The sequence below is a fragment of the Wyeomyia smithii genome, chromosome 2, assembly GCF_029784165.1.
Source record: "Wyeomyia smithii strain HCP4-BCI-WySm-NY-G18 chromosome 2, ASM2978416v1, whole genome shotgun sequence".
Taxonomy (NCBI): domain Eukaryota; kingdom Metazoa; phylum Arthropoda; class Insecta; order Diptera; family Culicidae; genus Wyeomyia; species Wyeomyia smithii.
Genome location: NC_073695.1, coordinates 23,159,058 through 23,182,432, shown reverse-complemented (window position 1 = coordinate 23,182,432; position 23,375 = coordinate 23,159,058). Strand labels below are relative to the sequence as shown.

At 37.4% G+C, this 23,375-nt stretch overlaps 1 protein-coding gene and 1 pseudogene across 1 annotated transcript; one reads left to right on the top strand and one right to left on the bottom strand.

Moving 5' to 3' along the window:
* LOC129721637 (fatty acyl-CoA reductase wat-like) overlaps window positions 1–5,288 on the bottom strand; it is a 39,067-nt pseudogene extending 33,779 nt beyond the window's left edge.
* A 1,466-nt stretch (window positions 5,289–6,754) lies between these two features.
* LOC129719519 (putative uncharacterized protein DDB_G0286901) lies at window positions 6,755–7,719 on the top strand. The gene is made up of 2 exons (XM_055670913.1): window positions 6,755–7,156; window positions 7,384–7,719. Exons 1-2 carry the CDS (start codon window positions 6,755–6,757, stop codon window positions 7,717–7,719), a joined length of 738 nt encoding a protein of 245 aa, XP_055526888.1.
* Window positions 7,720–23,375: the final 15,656 nt, after the last annotated feature.

Genomic DNA, 23,375 nt, shown 5'->3' with positions numbered 1-23,375 from the left:
TCTTGCAAAATTTGTCTACATTTTACGTTTTTTTGTGAAAATGCTAAATTAATTCTTTTTCTGAATTTACTCGATAGAAACTCTCCTCTTTCCTAGAAGTAGGGTCGCTCCTGTATTTTGGACTGGCCTATTATTACGTGAAACCCATGGTTGTATTCAAATTAAAATATTAGTAAGTTCTCGCTATTTGTCAATAGATGGTGCCAGTGGTATGTGCAGTTCGATTTTGACATATCTAAAACATGATAAACCAATCTGATAGCGAATTTCTTCATTCCATTGCATTAGAGCAAATCTGCCGAGAAAGGAAGAAACGAAATCGCGATTTACGACGCAAGTAAGAAAGAGATGCCAAAATTGTTAACGAACTAAGCACGTGCGGTGGCGGGTTGAAGCTGACAAATTCTACAGTGCACTTCGGGTAGCACGCCAGGTCAATATTGGGTCAAAATCAAACGAATTGAGAAGGGTTTTGACAGCAGTTAGGTTGCTTCCAGATCAAAACGTGGTGAGCAGGTTGAATAAAGAAATTCGATATGAGACATATAGAGATAAGTGACTTCTCATCTACGCACACTAGTGAACGAGTATAGCCGTGTAAAGTTGCTTTTGTTTCCTCCAAACTGTAAATCATCGCATCTCATTGTTCCGAGTTTTTTTTAACTTTTTGATCATGTTCAACAGCTTCACGCGATTCCTCGTCACGAATGAAAAGTATATTAAGAACAGAGTTTAAAACTTTCAATAATTACTCAATTGTGGCGTCAGTGGCAGCCCCCAGAGGGGGCCTTTGATCTTTATTTCTTTTTTTGTTAAGATTTTGCATTATTATTTCTTTCTTTGATCTTTATTTCTTTTTTTGTTAAGATTTTGCATTATTGTGGGAGCTTCGAGATCTGGTTATCACAAGAGAAAATTTTGTTGGAAAATATCGACGAAAATTGTCTGACTCCCATGAAATCGATTATTTTTTTTTTTTCGAAACATTAGCAGATCTTAACGTATCGTTAGGACATTGGGCATTCAAAAAATCATTGGTCGACCATTTTACGGAAATACTTCTAGAAGCCCGATTACAAAGGCTAAGGTAATCTTTAAGATCTTTGCCAGAGGCTTGCAGTGCAATAGTCCCCGTAGGTGCGGAGGAAATCACGATCACCCGGATTCGTGTCTGCTGCTAGATTGATTTTATTAAACATATCTTATTCAAACCTAACGTTCTGAAATCTCAGCGAGAAATAACTCTTTTCTCCGTTTCGTGTCCCTGTTCTTTCTAGCTTTTGAATTCTTGTTTTGTAAACTTTATCGCTATTCTCCGTTTTTGTTACCTTCTCATTCCGCTGTCATGCGGGCGTCGTTGTTTCGCACACGGGATACAAGGTGTCTATTATCAGCACTTTATTCTGACGAAGGAATGTCGAAAAAATATACTTTTTCAGACTATGCAACAGAAGGTCGTATCTGTCTGCTTGTGGGAATGGATTTTTGTGACTTTGCTTGGTTTGAAAAAAAAAAAGCTGCAGCAGTGAAATTTTGTATGGGGACTTATCTCAAGAATACAAGACTTTAAAGACCTACCGCATGGTAAGTTGTATCACTAATAATAACAGGAAACACTTCATCTTTTACGTTATTCTCTTCTATTTTTTCTCTCTTCAACATTCTCCAGCACTCATATCTCTATTACAACGCAACCCGTAATTAGAGTAAGTGACATAACCACTGTTTATCCAATCCCGTTTTGTTAGAAGATAGTTATTGATTTAGGTTACTTTCCCATTCAACCTGCCTCTCACTTCAGTAATCTGAATATTCACATTTTTTTCAAAGAAGCTGAATAAGAGAAATTGCTCGTTTAGGATGACAAACGCTTTGGTATTAGGAGTTACCGACCAAACCATTTCCAAGTAATGCTTTAAGAATTATTTAAAAAAACAAGGAACATGAGAATCTCATCATTCGAAACTAAGGGACAGTCCTATTACCGCTTGTGAACAACTGCTCCAGCGGTGAAAAATTTTTCGAATTTGCCAAAAATATAGAACAAAGTCCTAACTAGTAACGGCTAGCAAATACTCTCAGGCAACATATTTTTTCACAACGGTGTAAATTCAGTATCGGATGAATTTATATACTAACAGTTTATAAAAACACCTCTTTTTTCAACACTTTGGTTTTTCATTGATTTTTATTACATTTGATAAGAAAATAATTACTTTACTGTAACGTTAAAAACACCAAGCTACAAAAAACTCAACGACAGAAAATATGGAACTCCAGCTAAGAACTGATACAAGAATCAGAAAAACGATCAAATTTAAAAAAAAAACAATTCAAAAAATAGTAACAGAAGCGAGACAACAGCAAAGTCACTTCCACTTATGATAAGAAATAAGTAGGTCATTTTGATAACACGTAACTTCACATGTTATTTATTCTAATCATAAAAACAATATTAGGAATAAGATTCTAGAATTATGTGACTAGAATAACTGTAAAACGTTGGTTTTAAAAAATACGGAATATAGGAAAATAGAAAACAATATATTTCCATTCAATTCACGATTATATTTTTCCAATCGTGATCAAATCGAAAATTCACTGTATAATGTATAAATCATTAAAACCGGATTCTAAAAATAATCATGATAAAAAAAATAAAGCGCTTGTCGCGTTTGTGTAATTCTGGATAGCAGCCAGCAATTATAGGTAGACAAAATCGAGTATTTTTATCAATTCTACTTGGAATCGCTCCACTCTATCCCGAAAAAAAAATATTTTTCAATTCCTAATTATACTAAGAATTTCCATAAAAAAGTTGTTGAACATGTTTAGCGTTAGTCTCAGAGATTTTTTTTAATACCTGCATTTAAATCAATCCCATTAGCTCAAATGTATTGGAGGCAATTACTGATTTGCAAAGTTTTTCAGGCGTTAACAAGAAGTGCTGATCTAATCTGGATGCTTCATCATAAAAAACAAACCTGTAACCCATGTGTGGATAATTGTTTAAAGGATAACACTATAATCAATACAGAGTTGTTTTTTTTTGTTCATTAAATCAATTTTAAATACTGCAAAAAATGGGCCACAATAAATAACGAAAGCTTTGACGTCAGCACGATGTTGTTATGCAAAAACTCCTGGAGCCAATTTAAACCTCACAGTCAGAATTGAATGGAATGAAATGAACAATGTAATAGTCACGACAAAACCCGATTAATTCCGGCATTCTTCGACTAAATTAACCATCACGGCTTTCAATCGTACGCGTACCATAATTACACATTCTCCTTTGGTTCTGTCTCTAGACTCTAGATGTTGACCTGTACGGTCTGCCGAAAGTGCGGAAAAAGTTTACAGACCCTTTTCGTTTGAAGACTAAGTGTTTAGATTGCAGCAAGAAAGCGAGTTTCCTCGTTTGTTATTTGCCTGGCAGCTTCATCAGCAACCCACCAACTGACGACGACTACATTAGATTAGATGGCCACACTAGCCATGGCAAGGTATCTAAATGCATGCGTATCACAAACTGGTTGCAGACGCCAGCTGTTCTCGGTCTTGTAACACAAATATTTGTGACGTTGGCCCTCGCTGCTCATCGCACATTCCACAAATCACTATTTATACTACACCTTGTCACCATCATTCATTGATAGTCCCAGTTTGTAAAAGTTATCAAACATAAAACACTTCCCTTAATTGATCCTACAGTCGCAGTTTGCTGGATGCCACCATGGGAGCACACCGGGCTCAAGTCGATGTTTTGTTGAATATATAATTGAACTGCATCGATCGGTTCCATTGAATCACAAACGCGTGTTTCTCAAGGTTACCAAATAGACGCAATATGACAAGGTGGATGAGGATGAGAATTGTGTGACACCCGGGGGAAGCCATTAGGCCATAATTTGTGACACTATCTATGGTCGACGGTCATCACGGTACATTAGACACGAAGGGAAATGCTTGGCTGAAATCGCCATCTCACCAGGCAAGGACTCACCTGAGCAGCTTCACGATCAACAGCCGACCGATGAATCCCGTCCCACCGGTCACCAGGACGTTCTTGCCACGGTAGAACTCCATTACCGGTGTGTTGACGATTTTCTTCTCCTCCGTCAGCGAGAGGTCATTGTTCCTGCCGATTTCTATGCTCATGTTTTAGTTTTTTTTTCTTTTTCCTTCGTTGCAACAACGGAAATCACGACTATTAATTAACCACTGTTTTCCTATGTACTGTCACTGTGCGCTGTGGCTTTTTTTCGGAAGAAATGAATGAAATGCTAATTCGGGTGGCGGGGGTCATGGATACTTTGGCTTGGGTTTTCAATCGGCCGATCCTATTCGAGTTCCAACAGGGCAGTGAATGTTACAATTTTGGAATAATTAGTTCTTTTTAAACTGCGCCTTAGAATTTCAAGTTAGGAATTTACTTTTTTTTTATTTTATGGTTGATCACTTGTGAAAAATAAATTCGAAATTTCTTTAAAAATATAACGGTTCAAACTAATAACGAATAATCAAAATTTTTACTATTTTTATGAAATACTTTTCATAAAAAATTCAAAAACTGATTTCTGCTTGGCAATGAGACAGCAGTTGGCAGTTTGCCTGGGATACTGCAAATGCGCGGTTCGACCGATCGAAACGGTTCGCGCGACCGTTTTGTCAAACTCCTTGAATGGTTTTAAAGCTAATTTTGTAAATGGCACAAATGACAGCCAGGCTAGTAATGGGCGCGACAAAATCGTTAAAGAAAAAAGAACCCCGAGCGTGTGGGTGCGAGGAAGAGTGGAGAAAACCGTACGCTGATGATATGAGTAAACAGAGCTGTTGCCCCATCGGCTGTGTCCGTCTGCCGGAGCTCTTCTTGGCTGTCCGCGATGTGACGACGGCCGCTGATTTATTTATTCAAATCAAACACTTTCAACAATTAAAAATATCAGCTTTCGCCTCTAGGCATTTGTCGAATACACGCCTAGTGGCGTTGCAGACTGAAAATCGATAGACCAACCGATTGAATAATTTTCCTAAGCGAAGCTTTTTCACTAGAGACAAGGAAATTGACACTGTTTCAACTGGGTTGGTGTGCGTTACCCGCCACCCAAAGTCAAATATTTCAAAAAAAACCAATTTAATTTAAACTATCGATCTAAACCACAAAAAAAAACATTCACGTACAACTTCAATCACTAAACACAACCGCCAAAGGTTACAATTAGAATCACTACAATATTCTCCTCCAGGACCGGATTCCACTTTGTGCGTGTACACCGTTCGAGTTACCTTGCGAAACTAAGCACCGGGGGTAATTCTGATTTCATTGTCAAGCACTTGTGGCGGACGAACGAACGGACGACGCACGCGGACCATGTGCGCCACTCACTACACTACACTCACATTACCCTAGGTGCACCTGAGGTGGCCGTCACTCACGGTCCGCAATGGGGGAAGCAGCCGCAAACAGGGTGATGGAGACGCACGCAGAGCAGCGGCGGTGGTGGCGTACTTACTCTGTATGTACTAGCGAACCTATACATTAGAGAAATGACAAGACACTCACCGTTAAGGCAACTGTCAACATCAAAACGGATAACGGCAATGCAAAATTATACAGATCGCCCGTTTTGATGTTGACAGTTGCCTTAACGGTGAGTGTCTTGTCATTTCTCTAATGTATAGGTTCGCTAGTATGTACCTACTATAATTTCCGATCGACCATTGAGAAACCTCAGCTACGCACGGAGTGTCGCGCAAGGAGTCTAGCGATAATTTGTTGTACTACCGACCGAAGACTTAAGGTACGTTTAGCCTATTAGACATGTCGGTCTGATTTTGACTACGGCAGAAATCGGTAGTCTGCTCGATTTACCGTTCGACATACTTAGTCAAACCCGTTTGTATGGCGGTGTTCACACTGCTTGCACAAGTCGAGAGAAAAAACTGCCAAATGAATTTTTTCCTCCATTAGAATATTTGCCAGGACACAAAAAACGAAAATGATGTTTGTTATGGAAAGCCAAAACAAAAAACTAAAAAAAAATTCAAAGGTTGCTATGTTCTTGGAGTCGAACGAAAAATAGAAACGTTCCTATTCAATAACAATTTAACCGTTTCAATGTATCGTCAACCAGTACGGACGTGTTTTAATTAGCTCTCGGCCACGCGCGATTTTTAATTTTTGTTTTTTGTTTACATTCTTTTTTCGCTTGTAGGTGCTTTTGTGCCAGTAAGTCAACTCAAGCTCCGCGCGAGTAAGTTTGTGCGTTATTTACACTTTTTTTGTAAACATGACATCGTTAGTTAGTGGAAACTGTGTGGTGTGCGGTTTTGGGTCTTCGGACAACCGGAACTTATGGAAGTGTGAGGGGTGTTCCCTACGATTCCATGCCGCGTGCGCAGGTGTTCAACGAAACAAGGAAGACCAGATTAGGTCCTACATGATGCCAGCCTGCAATGATTGCCAGGAGCGAATCGCGATGGAATTAAATTTTCGTCACCTGGTACACCAGCAGGCTCTTCTTGCTGACTTAGTGAAAAAGCATAGCGAAGCAATACACAAATCGACGTCGACATTGCAGAAAATTGGAATCGTTCAAGAGGCACTCGAACGACAAGAAACTCTATTCGATGAACTAAAACAGGAGCTTTCGTCTGTTAAAAAGTGAACTCTCCTACAAAAGTAGTGAGACAAATCAATAACCACGTGACGACACTTTTCGACGATGCTATAACTTCCGCTAAAGTTAACATGACTGAGTCGCTTGGGATACTTAGCAACTCGATTACAAATAAGCTGACCAGTCATATTGATGAAATAACTAATAAAGTCGACGAACAGCTTGAAGCTGTTAATGAAAATTTGATCGATGTGGCCACTTCTAAGACTCAATGTAGTGTTCCTGAAATCTTGGAAGAATTTCGAATAATTGGCAGCAGAATTTCTGAGTACACGCCAAGAATGATGCCCATCGAAAACAGCATTGGCTATCCAAGTGTGGCAGAGGAAATAACAATGGCCGGCCAGCCTTCAAATGATCTTCCAAACAGTGGATGGCGTTTCCTTGGCTCGAGAAAAGTTTGGAAACAGGACTGGAAAGCGTACGATACAAAATTACACCGTATTATGCAGCAGCAAAAACAAGCTGACAAAGCAAGAAAACGGAGGGCCAGAAGACGAAATCATTATAGGCGAAATAATTACAACAGAAACAACAACCCTAGGCATAACCATATCATTCACAACAACAACAACGATAATAACAACAACTCTGTCAATAACAATAGAAATACTACAACAGCAATTACTACAATAATAATAACAATTCCAACAACAACCGCAACAATAAGAACTACTTCAACAATAACAACAACAATCAGAACCAGAATCGCAGCCTCAACTTTAACAGAAATCTCGGTAATAACCATCAAAGTACCAATCGAAACAACTACAACTTCAACACCAATAGTAACCGTAGATATACCAACCACAACCGTCACGTCAACAACAGTTTTTGGAATAATAACAATAGCCCCAACTATAACATGGCCAACAGGCAACACAATAACGTCACCAACTCCTACAATAATCAACAACACACCAACTCTAATCGTTTCCATGCAAATCAACTGTTACCACCTGACAGAGTGCTTCTTGCAGCAGCGAAAGACCGATTCTCCAGACCTCAATCTAACTCCATTTCTACGAAATTTTAAAGAGGCGAAACTCTTAACCCATACCCGGCGAACGACGAGTTTTCACTTTCTCAACCCCAGATGATCAGCGATCCTGCACACCTCCCTACTTGACAATGCATTGCGTGCTCATCTAGGCACTCGTGTCTTCAACGCAATTGACTCACTCATCAGAGGACCGTTGCTGGTGATAATTTTATTCAACCTAGAGATTAGCGAACCTATACATTAGAGAAATGACAAGACACTCACCGTTAAGGCAACTGTCAACATCAAAACGGATAACGGCAATGCAAAATTATACAGATAGCCCGTTTTGATGTTGACAGCTGCCTTAACGGTGAGTGTCTCGGCGTCTCTCTGGTGTATAGGCTGACTACTAGAGATGTAGGAAATGACGCGACCTGCTCTGCTCTGGTAAACACTTCTGTTAATAATAGTCAGCCTATACACCAGAGAGACGCCGAGACACTCACCGTTAAGGCAGCTGTCAACATCAAAACGGGCGATCTGTATAATTTGGCATTGCCGTTATCCGTTTTGATGTTGACAGTTGCCTTAACGGTGAGTGTCTTGTCATTTCTCTAATGTATAGGTTCGCTAGTTAATAATGACTCTCATTCTTTAGCTTCTACACTCGAACACCCCACCACTAGCGAGATCTCTGTATATTGCCAAAATTTTAACCGCATGCGAGGCGCTCACAAAATGAACGAAATTCAAAAAAATGTACTATCCTGTTCATTTTCTGTTATTTTAGCAACCGAAACCAGCTGGGATGAGGGTGTTCGCAGCGAAGAAGTCTTCGGTTGCCGATATAATGTCTATAGAAATGACCGTAACTATCAATTATCTGAAATGAAATCCGGTGGTGGTGTGTTGATTGCGGTGTCAGTAGACTTTAATTCAGCGCTTATCGACACCATTCAGTTTAAAGAGTTCGAGCATGTTTGGGTGAAAGCAGAACTAACAGGAGAGACACACGTATTTGTCTCTGTCTATTTCCCTCCAAATAATGCGCGGAATGAAATCTTTGAAAAGTTTCTTCATGTTGTTGAAAATATTGCATCTAAGCTGTTACCTGAAGTAAAACTCCACATATACGGTGATTTCAACCAACGCAACATTGATTTTATTCCGGACATCGATAACCATAGCATTTTACTTCCTATTATTGGCGAAAATGAAACGCTGCAACTTCTTTTTGATAAAACCTCTAGTCTTGGTCTTAATCAAATAAATCATGTGAAAAATGAACAAAATTGTTATCTAGATCTGTTAATGTCCAACATTAGTGAAGACTTTTGTGTGACGAATTCATTACAACCATTATGGAAGAACGAAGTTTATCATACAGCAATAGAGTTTTCTTTACTTGTGCATGTGAATAAAAGACCTGACGAATATGAATTCGAAGATGTTTTTGACTTTCAGTCAGCAAACTATGATGAATTAAAACATAAACTAAATAGTATCAACTGGCAAGATGTATTGTTTGAAGACGGAAACGTCGATTCGGCTATAGAAAATTTTTATAGCATATTATCTGATTTATTTATTAGCGAAATACCATTGAAAAGAATAAGACGTCATGGCAATTCCAAATACCCAGTCTGGTACAATAGACAGATTAAAAACTTAAAAAACAAAAAACAAAAAGCACATAAAAAATACAAAACTCATAAAAATCGTGATGCTTTAAATTTGCGGCGAATTAAACGATGCCATTAGTAACGCGTTTGAAGAATTCACATTAAAGACTGAGCTTGAAATCAAATCCTGTCCAAAAAATTTTTTCAAATATGTTAAATCAAAGTTAAAATCTGAAAATTTTCCTTCAAAAATGCAACTGCATGACAAAGTTGAAGAGAACCCGGCATACATCTCTGATCTATTTGCTGATTTTTTTCAACAAAATTATACAACTTTCTCCGAATCTGATCGTGACTATACATTCTTCATCAACTTTCCTGAGTTTCCCAACTATTTCAATATTGAACATGTCAGCGCACGTGAAATTGAAGATACTTTAAAAGCTCTGGATGCGTCTAAAGGTCCGGGACCAGACGGAATTCCGCCAGCATTCATGAAACATTTAGCTAAAGAGCTAACTTCCCCACTGTTCTTGATTTTCAATATGTCGCTGGAATCCGGTTGCTTCCCGAAATTCTGGAAAAACTCATATCTAGTGCCTGTGTTCAAATCTGGTAAAAAAACCGACATTAGCAACTATCGAGACATAGCCATTCTTTCCTGTATACCTAAGCTTTTTGAAGCAATAATAAACAAAAAGTTATTCCACCAAATAAAAAATAGAATTACCCCAACGCAACACGGCTTTTTCAAAGGGCGCTCAACAACAACTAACTTACTCGAGTTTATTAACTTCTCTTTGAACGCAATGGATAAAGGTAATTATGTTGAAACCTTATATACTGACTTCAGTAAAGCTTTCGATCGCATTGATATACCCCTGCTTCTCTTCAAGTTACGAAAAATTGGAATTCATCCACAATTACTCAAATGGATTGAATCGTATTTGACAGATCGTCAACAAACAGTCAAATTTAAAGGCAGAATATCGAAACCTATTCAGGTAACCTCAGGAGTTCCTCAAGGCTCTCACTTGGGCCCTCTACTATTTATATTATTTGTAAACGACTTTAGCGACAGGTCTAATCTTGCAATGATGAATATTTCGTTTTATATCAACAAAAAATCACAGAAAATTCATCTCACACACCTCTCCAGAGGAATGCTTTTGAAAATTATCAAATAGTTAGGCAACCTTTTCACTTGGTGTTAATAAAGACAAATTTTGAAAGTTTATCTGAGCGTCAACAAAATCATAAAAAAACACTAACAAACAGTAATTTCAGTGCAAAATGTTGAGTATGCCGTATGGCATGACCTAACATCGAAACTTTGGTTACAATTTAACAGCTGTTACTTGAAATTTTGAACGAAAAAATGTTAATTACGGGGAGGGAACCTAAAATTTTTTTAAACAACCCAATATGCAGTGTGAGCCAATTGTGCATGTAGTTGATGAGTAATAAGATTTTGAAGGTCATTTTTTGAGGTGGGCCAACCAAACTTTCTTGTGAAAAATAGAACTTTTGATTTCCAATTAATTTTTTTTTTTCCATATGATTTCACTCGCATTTCAACAGAACAACAAACGGAAGCTTACTGCCAGAAAGAGCAAGTATTTCTTCTGGTCTTGATCAAACTGCTGAAACAGATTCCACAAAGCTCAGACCTCAATCCCCTCAAAAAGACTACAGTTTGTTGACTATAGTTTAAACTAAATAGATAAATCAGCTTTAGTTTTCTCATAACTCTTTCTTTTAGTTTAGATCGTTGATGATCTGAAAAAATAAACAGATAATTTTGAATAAATAAAAATCATTTAGGGTATCGAACGTCTTCGTCAGTGGTTTTCTTCGGTAGCTTTTCTGCAGCAATCTTATGCAAAAACCTGCCGAAGGGAACCACTGACGAAGACGTTCGATACCCTACCTAATATCTTTGAAAAAGAGTACCACTAGAGATCGTGAAAACGGATTAGAATGATACGGTCCTGCGTCTGCGTGAAAAAGAGAGGAAATAATCAAAAATCAACTTTCGTCTTTTCCTTTCGTTGCAACAACACCACCATCAGAATACTATGATATTGCAATAGGGGAACTGCTTCATTATTCATCTCATTTAGCCGATATTCCCGAAGAATTCACGGTAAATCACCAAATCATTGAACAAATAAACAAAATACGCTCACGTGCTCCTATGGAATCGATCAGCATTGTATATTTAGTAAACTTAGATAGATATATCCTGAATTTTGTAAAACAAACCATTTTCACAAAGCTTCCATATCCATCGCAAAACTTGAATCACTGCTCAATTATCCATCTCACGACGCCCCCATATTCATCACACTGTTAATCATGAATTAGTCACATTATCATGAATGAATATAGCCGCAGCCCGTCGTAGTAGGCTACCTAGATATCCGCTGTAGTTGTTTACGTGCAAAACTGGTAACCTGGGTAACCACTGCAGTGCTGTCGATTTATGTCAAAGTACGATTTTTTCGTATAAACAGAAACTGATTTGACAACTTTTGATTTTCTTCAACGCAGTGAAAACAGATGGAAATACATACAGTTGAAATTTAGGAATTGTAGAAATTCATCTCATATATTTCTGCTAATTCAAGCTTGTTTTAGGAAATTTGAGGTGAACATTTCAAAGATAAAAGTATTCTTAGTGTAGTGAGTGATTTTCTTTAGTGATTAAAACAAAAAGTGGTCCGCTAGTGATGAGTAAAACTTTGGTTGGCTGTTTACGTGGCCGTATAGAACAATGCGCGAATTTTGTTTTCTGAGGTAGGTGATTGAATTCAAAGAGTTTTCCAGTGCAGATTTCCGCCTATAATATCAAATTTAAAGCTTTTAAGTGAGTTTTTGAGGATTCTACTTCATGAGAAATCTAAAGTGAACTGAGAAGAATCCATTCCATGGATTAGCAGATTGGTTTAGTTAGAAAATATGCGTTTTTTCCTTTTTTCAATTGTGTTGTCATGTTGTATGAGATGAATATATGGGCTGAGATGAATAATGGAGCAGTTCCCTTACGTTCATTTGGTAACAAATTGAAGCTGGAGTAGCGTCGTTTCTCAAGGCGATTGTCAACTAATGAAACTTGTTCCTGGGAAAAGTTTTCAAAGTGATTTTATGTTGCTACTTACTGGTTTCCTTCCGTACTGAAATGACAGTTTTCTAATTTTGAAGAATTTTTGAAAAGATTTCTTAAGGGTTTCCCGTGGTTTTCAATTAAATACGATTTTCTGTACTGCCCATAAACGCATAAGAGTAGACGCAGGTAAACCATAGCATTTTTTCCTTCCTATGGATTCAATCAAAGAAACAAAAGTTTGAAATAAGCATTCATCCGAGGTAAATATATTTGTGCAGAATACTTTTATATGCAATAAGGTTATTGTTGTTCCGATCAGTACACTTTATTTGGTCTTTAATGAAAGTTACCATGATTTTCTGCTAATTGGTTTCACCTCTGAGCCTGTTATGCGTTTATTCGTAACGTGGGACTGACCAAAATCAATATTTTTTTCATCATTTTAGCAACAAACCTAACTTTTTGTGTAAATTTTCGAGAGCACACGTAATGTGAAGAAGTTTCTACGGTTTATCTCAAAAGTGATGAAAACTCACATGGGACTGTTATGCATTTATGGGCAGTGTAGCCTGTAGTCGAAGAAATTGAAAACAAGTTTCCATTATCGGTATGTACCTATTGAAGCAACAGCTCTCAAATCTCAAAATATTTTATTGGTTTTAGTCGATTCTGCTGAGTATTTACGTAGGTTTCAGTGAATTTGTGCTGTGTGCGATTGTTTTTTTTTTTTTTTTTTCAAAAGGAGAGAATCCTTTCGGTGCCTGCGTTTCTACAGTACGTTTTTTGCAAAAACTTTAAGAGGTTTTTATGTTGATTTTGGTTGAATTCTGCCATATGTGAAGAAAGCACTCCCACACTTTCTAACGAAGGTGTTGCTAAATTTATGTTTTGAAATAAAAGCTCCCTAATCTACATAATTTCTAGCTGATTGTTGCTTTTCTTCCAGTTGGCATAGGCAAATTCCTGCTGCTATGCAAGTAGTTTATTTCGAAACAAGTAGTTTGGTTCAATGGCTTAACATGTCGTTGAATTCAATGAAAATTTCACATTTTATTTGTTTCAGTTTTGTGAGTAAGAATCCAATCATGCCAGGAATAAAACGTAGAAATATTGATCGTCGTACACGGTATGCAAGTCTACTAGTAAATATTCGGGAAAACCGAAAAGGAAGATAGTAAAAGAAGTTGACCGGTTGAGAAAAAGACAAACGCGGGATGTGATATATCTCCCTGTCAATATCAGGGAACAAAATAATTTGGACCGTTGAGTGCGCAGATGATCGAGTTTGGTGAATGTACATTAGGGTGGGGAAAAGTAATAGATTTTCCAGAACCAAGTTTTTTTGGTTCCTTTTGGGGCCCCAAACAACCCTAAACTTACCCAAAGTCGACTGGTTTTGTCTCCGCTTGGCGCATTGCATTTCAATTTTGTATGAAAATTTATATGGGAAAACCTTTTTATTTGCATTTACCTTTCTAGAGAGCTTAATAATGATCTAATAATGCATTACATCATGATAAAGTATAGTATTTTAGAAGCCCAACAACTTTGCAGAAGGCACTGAAGAGCTAGGATGTCCCTAAGACGAGCTATAGCTGTTCAAGATTGAGTATGTCAATTTAAATGCAGAAAATCTTGTTTTCTGCCAACATTACCCATCAGCTGAATCAAACAAACAAATTTAGGTCAATATTCTAAGCGTAGGTAGAATCTACAACGTGTTTCAGAGGTTACTTCTGATGGAAATCTGCCTAACGCCGATACACTGGCAGCGTTGGCAGAAAAAATGATTTGCAACATAAATTTTGACATACTCAACTTTGAACAGCTCCAGTATTTTTTTGACGTGGGACTACGTCTTTGTTTACTATACTGGGATGCATTCTGTAAAATTGGAAATGAAACTGGCAAATGTTGCGTCAGATTTCAAACGTTAATAACAGCATAACCACATGATGGATAACAATAACCAATATGTTGTTGGATACATAAAATGTGTAACAATTTTATAAAACGCTAGTTATCATTATAACTTCACTGCTCAACGGTGAAAATTGATGAAAAGTTACAGGGAAACTTACGCGAACAATAACCCAATTACATGCGAGCATCCCTAGCACAGACGACGTGAATGGACACCATCCGTTCTCCGTGATATTCTCTGTATTAATATCGATATAAAAATTGACAGAGTCTCCCCGTCCTAATAGATCAATTTATTTTTGCTTCCATGAGCTTAGACTAGAATGATGTCTCGAAGGTAAAAGTTTTCCGAAAAGTTTGAACCAATCTCCATTTTTGAACAATTTCTAAACATGCTTTCAAAACCTTATAAAAACTGATGTCTTGAAAGAAAACATGCCGGTATAAGCAACAGTACCAGTGGAGTAAAGAAGAGTAGGCCTCTCGTCGTCTATGATTGCAGCGGTACTCTTCTATTCGTACATTTCAGCGGTACACTTCTATTCGTACTGCAGCGGTACTATTCATATTGCAGTGGTACACTTTTGTTCGTACATTTCTATTCGTGTGCAATCGAGGAAAAACTGCAATGCTGCTGTTGATGGTGATTGAAAGTTTATCTCATAACTATGATTACCATAACCTATTCAACAAGAATTGTAAATTTTGCAACGGATATTTATTCAATTTTATCTTCGATATTCACTAAATAATCGTGACCGGATAGAATCGAAAGAGTAAATTCCACATATACACATTTATGGAAGAGTATGAGCCTGCTTGTGAATTTTTGGTTCAATTACTAAGATTCATTAGAATCTCCTTTTACATTTCAAATTGTTAGATGATATATTATTATTCAAAGCTTTACCATAATGAATGTATATTAGCAGTCTACGTAATACAGCGAATGTAGTTGTAGATGGATGAAAAACATTGTCAAGCAAAAAACAATGGAATTGTTGATTGTTATGTTTTTTTTTTGCTGGAACTTGTTAATAATTTTGTTAGAGATATCTTCTTATGTTTGCCAATTAAAGAACCTTCGTAAGGGCTTCTATATTATTTTGAAAGTAAGAACCATATTAAAGATTTGAATTAATCAGAGTTAAATAAGACAAAACCATTTAATAAAATAACGTAAGTATTATTGGATTAGGTTTTCGAGGATATAGAGTTAATTCTGACTTTGACGCATTACGAGAAATTCTTGGTGGTTTTTCAACAAGAATGATATGCTTGTGCCTTGTCAAATACATGTTGATTGCACAAAAAAATACTACAGGCTAATATTAATATCCCCAAATATATACGATATTCTTTCGAGTGTTGTTGAATATATTTCAAAAAATTGATTTCAAGGGGAGGCTGAAAATAAAAATACGTACAGTCGCTGAGCAAACACATTGATTCTGTCTGCAGACTCTGTATATTTTGTAAAAAAAATCCCCTAATTACAGTGTTTAGTCCCACGACACCATTTCATACAACTCTAGGGCTGTATACCTTGTAGTTTTTTTAAGACACCCTAGCTCTTTGATGGCTTCGGCCAAGTTGTTAGGCATCAAAAAACCTACCATTCGGAATCATGAATCCTATGGTTTGAGCCACTTTGAACTCTTTAGAATAGAAAATGCAAAAACGTTGGTTTTTCCATACAAATCTGCATATGAATTTGAAATGCAAATAATTAAAAATTAATCGAGCAATTAGAATCAAATTTGGCATGTGAAAATTTTTGGAGATCAAAAAATATTTCCATGGTGGTGTCGAAGCTCTCCCTCTTCTGGAAGGGAGGGGTCAAATACAAATAAAACACAAAGTTCTTCACAACTCAGGAACTAATCAAGCAAATGGCACCAAATTTGGCGTGAGAAGATTCATAAATGACGAAGCATTAGAGAGAGGAGGGAGGGGGTTTGTAGTTAGCTACGTCATTATCAAGAGGGGGTCTGCAACTTTGTGACGAAATGCTAAGGGGAGGAGGGAGTCAAAAAACCCGAAAAAAAATCTACGTCATTTATGCATGTTCCCCTTTTTCCCCTGATGGTATGACACCTCTCCCTCTTCAGAAAAAGAAGGAGTACCAAATAGCCTAAAGTGACCACATACCGCCCAATATGGGTATTTCCGTAATCATGATAATACATAGACAGACAATTTCGAATTTCAAAATGACGACTCCCGGTTTCTGGAAAAAATCTAATGCTATTCCTGTAATTGTAATGACAACATTTTGAATTCTAAGACGGCGACGTTCGGTTCTGGAAAACAACCCCAAATTCCCAATTACCTCGCAATACGGATATTTTCGGAACCAGAATGTTACACAGAAGCAAAACATTAACCCCGGACATCATTTTGAATTCAAAGTCCGATTACAACTCAAAATGGTTAATTTCGGAACCACAATGACGCTCAGAAGTCAGAAATGAACGCCACATGCTATTTTGAAATCCAGATAGTGACTTCTGGTTTCTGTAAAACAGCCATAAATGACCGAATACCACCCAATATAAGTATATTCAGAACCAGAATGAGGCCCAGAGTCCAGAAAATAGCTTCACATGTCATTTTGAAACTTAAAATGACGACTTCCGGTGTCTGGAAATCAACCGAAAGTGACCAAATATGGTATTTTCTTAATCTTGATGATGCACAGATACTAAAAATCCACACCATTTTGAATTCTAAGATGGTGACCTTCGGTTTCTCGAAAACAGCCAAAAATGACTGAGTACCACCCAATATAGGTATTTCCGCTATCAGACTGATGATCAGAGACCAGAAATTGACTCCACACGCCATTTTGAAATCCAAGTTGACGAATCCTTTTCTGGAAATCAGCTGCAAATGATTGAATGTCATCCAATATGGGTAATTTTAGAATCGAGGCGATGTACAAAAACTGAAAGGCAAGGAAGTTTTCGTTCCGATAAAACCAATCATTTCAAACGATTTTTATTTGAGTTTAATGTATCCAATTATTGATTCTATGCATTTGCAGACTATAAACAAATCGAAAAGTAAATCTTTGGATCTAGATGGAATTAATTTAGAGTGTTTTAAATTATTTAAATAAAGAAAAAAATAGACGGAACGAAGTTTGCCGGGACAGCTAGTATCAATATACCATCACAAACAGATTTACTAGCAATTTGTAAAGCTTTGTAACCGCAAGGTTACAGAGTCTGCTTTGACAAGCAAGTGGTGATAGGTTCGAATTTTAGTAAAACCAAGCCATTCGTTGGCAAATGGACTTTGAGTATAACACTCTTCAAAGGATTTCGAATAAAATTCTGAAAATGATTTTGAAACGTCCTCCTTGGTTTGGTACACTCGAATTAAATAGACTTAATGGTGTTGAAGCATTCAAAAACAAACAAAACATTCTCAGGCTCTTTTACATAAAACATCCCTCTAAACTTAATAACCACTGATTTAAAGCTTCAATGATATCATGGACTATAGCACGTTTTACGCTGATAGAGTGTGATAGCTTGCAGGAGGATATGATAGGGTCTATAAGGAAGGAAGTAGGTTACTAAGTCTGAAGGAGAAGATAAAAGCACTATGACACGAAGCAGATTACTTTTCAATAAGTAGCAATGCAAAAGGGTAAAAAAAAAACAAAATGTGCTAGCTGCAAAAACGTCCGGACAATGCCACAGAAGATAAAAAAACTACTGGTCGCAGCGGGACCCATACAAAAAAAACAGCAATCAAATGAAGATAGAATCAAACTTAAATAATAAACTATAACCAAACAACTAAATGACGTATTAATATTGTTTCAAACCCCCAAAACACCAAATCAATCTTTTTTCCGACTTTGAGTACCTTTCCGTCTTCGATAAACTCTCTTGCAAAGCCCAGCGCGTCACCAGCTTGGCAAAACCGGACTGCTTTCTAGAAATTTTTGCTTGCATAACATTTACTTTGCTGTTTAGTCTAGAAATTGTGCACTTGTTGTGTATGTTCGTTAAATCGTCATAGTGAATTGCTCCCCTTGAGATCAACTTAGTCGAAAAAAAACATATCATGCTTTACTGTTATTTCCCAAGCATGCCCTATAATTAGGTGTTTATAGTCTAGTAAATAGTAATAGGTTCTTTCGCGAGGGAATCGCTGACCGGAATTTTATTGAGGTGTAACAAATCAACTGCCCTTGATTAGTCATAACGTCAAACTCAATCAACAAAGCGCTCCACACATTGATGCTAGGCAAAGCCGGGTTCGTCGCTGTAGTGCTATAGTTGAACAAGCCTCTACCTTTCTCAATCATCGCGAATCCGAGAGAACGTCGTTGCAACAAATTACCCGGCGTAAAACCACCGGCCACAGTCATTTAAATTTTCCACCCGCCACCGACGCTATCTTGATCGATCGGCTGTCGTAAACGAATGTGAACAAGAATAATATAAAATAAGCTTGTATCATCGCGAAATTAGTTAACCACATAGTCCCCTCAGTACTTTGTCAGCGTTGGATAGGCGCCGCCCCAGAATTCTATTAGAATATAAATTCAACACTAATCACCCCGATGCTAAAATTTTCCTACTGAAAGGTTGGTTTGTACGCACATGGAAAACACAGCGTGCAATGTTACCGGATCAAGTGACTAGAGGCAGGTAAAATTTTATTCCAGAGTGGCGTCATACACGGGAGACATTCGATGCATATTTATGCATGAAAATCGGTTGTGGTATTCTCCGTTGTATGGTTGAGATCATTAAAAGATGCGTATCCGCCAACACGACGGTACAAACATGGTTGCGATCAAATTGGATTTTCTTGGGAACGTTTAGAAGCCTTCTAATGCCTTGAATCCATTGGCAAGTAGCTGAACCGATGATTTGGTCGCAGCTTTGAACTCAATTTCGTATGCTTGCATGAAAGTAATTTAGTGCCATTCTGACCGCGGATTGTTCAAATTACGGAGGTATTGGAAAGCAACCATCAATGTTACGTTTCTTTTTACACTAGATATGCCATAATTAGTTTGTGGTTTACCGAGAGCTCAAGTGCGTTCGGCGCAGCTTTCGCGCTCTGCGGAACATTTTATGCAGACCGGCAGCGTTGGTTACGATTTTTGCAGGCGGTCATATTTCTGGCTTGAAATTCCTCTGCGCACCGCAGCACATAGGTTGACATGCTGCTGTGTGTGTTTATGTTGTATTTGTATTTCGTTCTTGTTTAGGTGGTGAACTGGCGAATGAGGGCAGAGCAAAAAAGCAGGAAATGCAAAATGCCGCAGACTTTTCTCTAGGCAGCGTTATGGGTACTGTATATTTGCTGCTGGTCAAATTGTGTAATTTTGAAACTGGTTTGAAACGTCACACGTGCCACCCGGAAGGCCCGGTTCGACTGTATAAAGTAAGGGATATTCGTAACGCATGTTTCCAATGATGAGTCAATTTTTAGAAATTCCGCATGACAACAGTATCTAGTTGATTTGGACGATTTACGACTTCTAATAAATTCGTCAAGTTAATTCCATAACTACATTTTGGGTTAGAAAAATTTCAAAAATCACAGGAAGGTTGTATGCAAAGCCACGACCGCAAGGTTGAAGTAGAATACTTTTACAAGAAAGATAACCCGGCTGTTTGCGTGTCAGTCATTTTTTCTAGTAAATAAACGTTGACCGTTCATTGGCAGTATTGCAATTTCTTTTTGTTTGATATTTTGAATGAAGTTCGTTGAATATTTTTCAAATTTTGTGCAAATGAGAAGCTGAAGTGCTGCCAAATTGTAAGATGCACATTTAATACGACATCATTAAACGGGAACGGAACAAAGGCTACGGTTATGCAGAACGCGAATGACGGCGCGATGCGATTCGCCTTACCGTGGTGAAATGTACAGCTTTTTTCAAGGCGAAGTAGAGCAATACATTTCAACACATTTCGTCTTGCTGAATCGCATCGCGCCGTTATTTGCGTTCTGAACATATTTCTCACTTTTTTCAGTTCTAGATTTTCATTTCACATCCCAATGTAGCCGAACTTCCTGAGAGAAGTATTCTACTTCAAAAGACAATTTCCACGTGTTGTAACGTTCTGGAGCACGAAATCTATGTCTGTGATAGGAAACCTTCACGTTCACGAGGCATGACTGGAGAAACGCGTCTGATAATGCGGTAAAATTTTTAATGTCTTTTTGTGCAAATTATCGTACTCAGACAAAAACCTGTTTTGAATTGGATGAATTTTTAGTGAATAAACGTTAACCGTTTGTTATTCAAAGTTGGTCATGCTGATCGCAGCCTTCGCGCTGCCCCTACAGTGGGGGGTTTACTAAATAAAGTAAAAATAAAAATTAGACAACTACAACAGAATTTGATTGCATCCCGCACAGAATGTCTGCTTGTGTTGATGCCAGAAAATTATTAACCTTCAATTATTTGCTTATTTGCCTTGAAAAAATCATTTCGCGGTTCAAAATCGGTTGCTGATTACAACTTTTGAGCTGCCATAACATTGGGGGAATTAAGATACACGGACAACATGCACTGTGGAAGCTATTTCACATTCAGTAAATTAGACGGGTGCGACAAATTTAAATTGCTAGGATGCAACACAGAATGCTTGCTTGCGTTGACAAAAATTACTAACCTTCAATGACTTGTTTATTTGCTTTGAAAAAGGCATTTTGATGTTCAAAATTGGATTTCCTGATGGCAATCTTCATGCTGCCCCAACACGGGGGGAATAATGGCAGTCTGGCGACACACACTGAGAAGAACCGCGCTGCTTCTGAGACGTGGGACCAACCACAGGACAAGTGTTTGATTTGAAGGCAGCCACAGGCGCGACTCGCTGCTATGGTCTGTTACTGCTGAGTGCCGATATCTGCTGCTACTACTGTCAACGTTTGGGACGGTCCATCCAGTTCACCCTCCGACTAACGAATGTAGCTAGTTTTCCCAGAAACACTCTTCTATAGCCGAAGGGTGCTACGTAATAGGCCACGCCTTTCAGTTCAGGTTTACCATTTCCTTATGTTCTTTAAACGAATTATTCCACAATTCGCATTTGATTTTTGTATCCAGCGAATAAACACCGATGGTGCTCTCACACACGCAACGGTTTTAAACCGTATCTTATTGCGGTTTGTAACATCAAGCGATTTCGTTTGCTCGCTGTTGCGTGTTGCATCATGTTGCAACTTGGCAGCTGGGAGACGACGAAATTCTGTTTATGCTGATTGATTGAATCGACTTCATATTAGCTCTGCATAGTCGAACTAACTGCTTTTGTGAATGCGTTCTAACAGGGCAGTTTATTATTCAATGTCGGTTATGCTGATCGCAGCCTTTGCGCTGCCCCTACAGTGGGGGGTTTACTAAATAAAGTAAAAGTAAAAATTAGACAACTACAACAGAATTTGATTGCATCCCGCACAGAATGTCTGCTTGTGTTGATGCCAGAAAATTATTAACCTCCAATTATTTGTTTATTTGCCTCGAAAAAGCATTTCGCAGTACAAAATCGGTTACTGATTACAACTTTTGAGCTGCCCTAACATTGGGGGAATTAAGGTACACGGACAACATGCACTGTGGAAGCTATTTTACATTCAGTAAATTCGAAGGCACAGTGGTCCAATAAGGCAAAAAGTGGAACTCAATTCCATAGCGCCTTTCAACTTCATCCTAGCTTAAAAGTGTCTTCGGAGCAATTGTTTGTATGAATGACCCGCATAATTGCAAATTGTCAAAAAATATGAAAAGTGTACTATACTTAAAATAAAAAAATTAACTTTTTTGTGTTAAGAGATAGAAGAATAGTTTTATCAGCAAAGTTATAGAAAATTCAAAAATATGAAACTTTGTTGAACAAATGAAAATCCTATCTCTTTTCGGTGCAAAGTTATAAAGTACACTACATGGAACTTATTTAAAAGTTAGTTTTTTGTACTTAACTTTTGTTAGTTTCATTCTACACGAAAGTGTAGTTCGGAGGAATTGTTAGAGCATACAAAACACACATTTTTGCCAAAGACCATATATCTCCAGGACTTTTCCTTACAAAGTTATATCATATTTTAGCTTAATTTTTCGATAACTTCAAGAACGTATAGGTTAAAAAGGGGCAAGTGGAATCATGATGTCTATACTTTTCCTTGAAGTTAAGCTGAAGTACTATAAACTTCTTTAGGTTCCATTTGTCCCAATTCACCCATTTTTGAGTACGGCGAGCATATGTCACTTTAGGTTTTCATATATCAAAAATACTAACTTTTTTGTGTTGAGAGATAGGGGAATGGTTTATTCAGCAATGTTTTAGAACGTATAAAAATATGAAACTTTGTTGAACAAACAAAATTTCTATATTCATTGGGAACAGAGTTACAGAGTATTTCATGTAAAAGTTACTTGAAAGTTAGTTTTTTGTACTTAACTTTTGTTAGTTACATTTTACAAGAAAACGTTGTTCTAAAGAAGCATTTGGGCATACAAAATACACGTTTTTGTTTAAGGCCACACATCTCTAGGACTTATTCTTACAAAGATATAGCACATTTCAGCATATTTTTTCGATAATTTTAAGAACGTATAAAGAAAAAAGGGGCAAGTGGAATCATGATGTCAATTCTTTTTCTCAAAGTTTAGCTCAAGTGCTCAAAACTACTATAAGTTCCATCCGTCCCAATCCACCTAATCTTTATTCTATACGTTGTTGAAGTTATCGAAAAAATATGCTGAAATGCGCTATAACTTTGTAAGGAAAAGTCGTGGAGATGTGTGGCCTTCAACAAAAACGTGTGTTTTGTATGCCCAAATGCTACTTTAGAACAACGTTTTCTTGTAAAATGTAACTAACAAAAGTTAATACACAAAACTAACTTTTAGGTAACTTTTACATGAAATACTCTGGAACTATGTTCCCAATGAAGATAGAAATTTTGTTTGTTCAACAAAGTTTCATATTTTTATACGTTCTAAAACATTGCCGAATAAACCATTTCTCTATCTCTTAACACAAAAAAGTTAGTATTTTTGATATATG

Bases quoted from the DNA above. Each gene is read 5' to 3' on its own strand.
- LOC129719519 (XM_055670913.1), top strand. From the start codon at position 6,755: ATGACTGAGTCGCTTGGGATACTTAGCAACTCGATTACAAATAAGCTG. The intron at 7,157-7,383 runs GCAAGAAAACGG...AACAACAATCAG, and splicing joins AGCAAAAACAAGCTGACAAA to AACCAGAATCGCAGCCTCAA.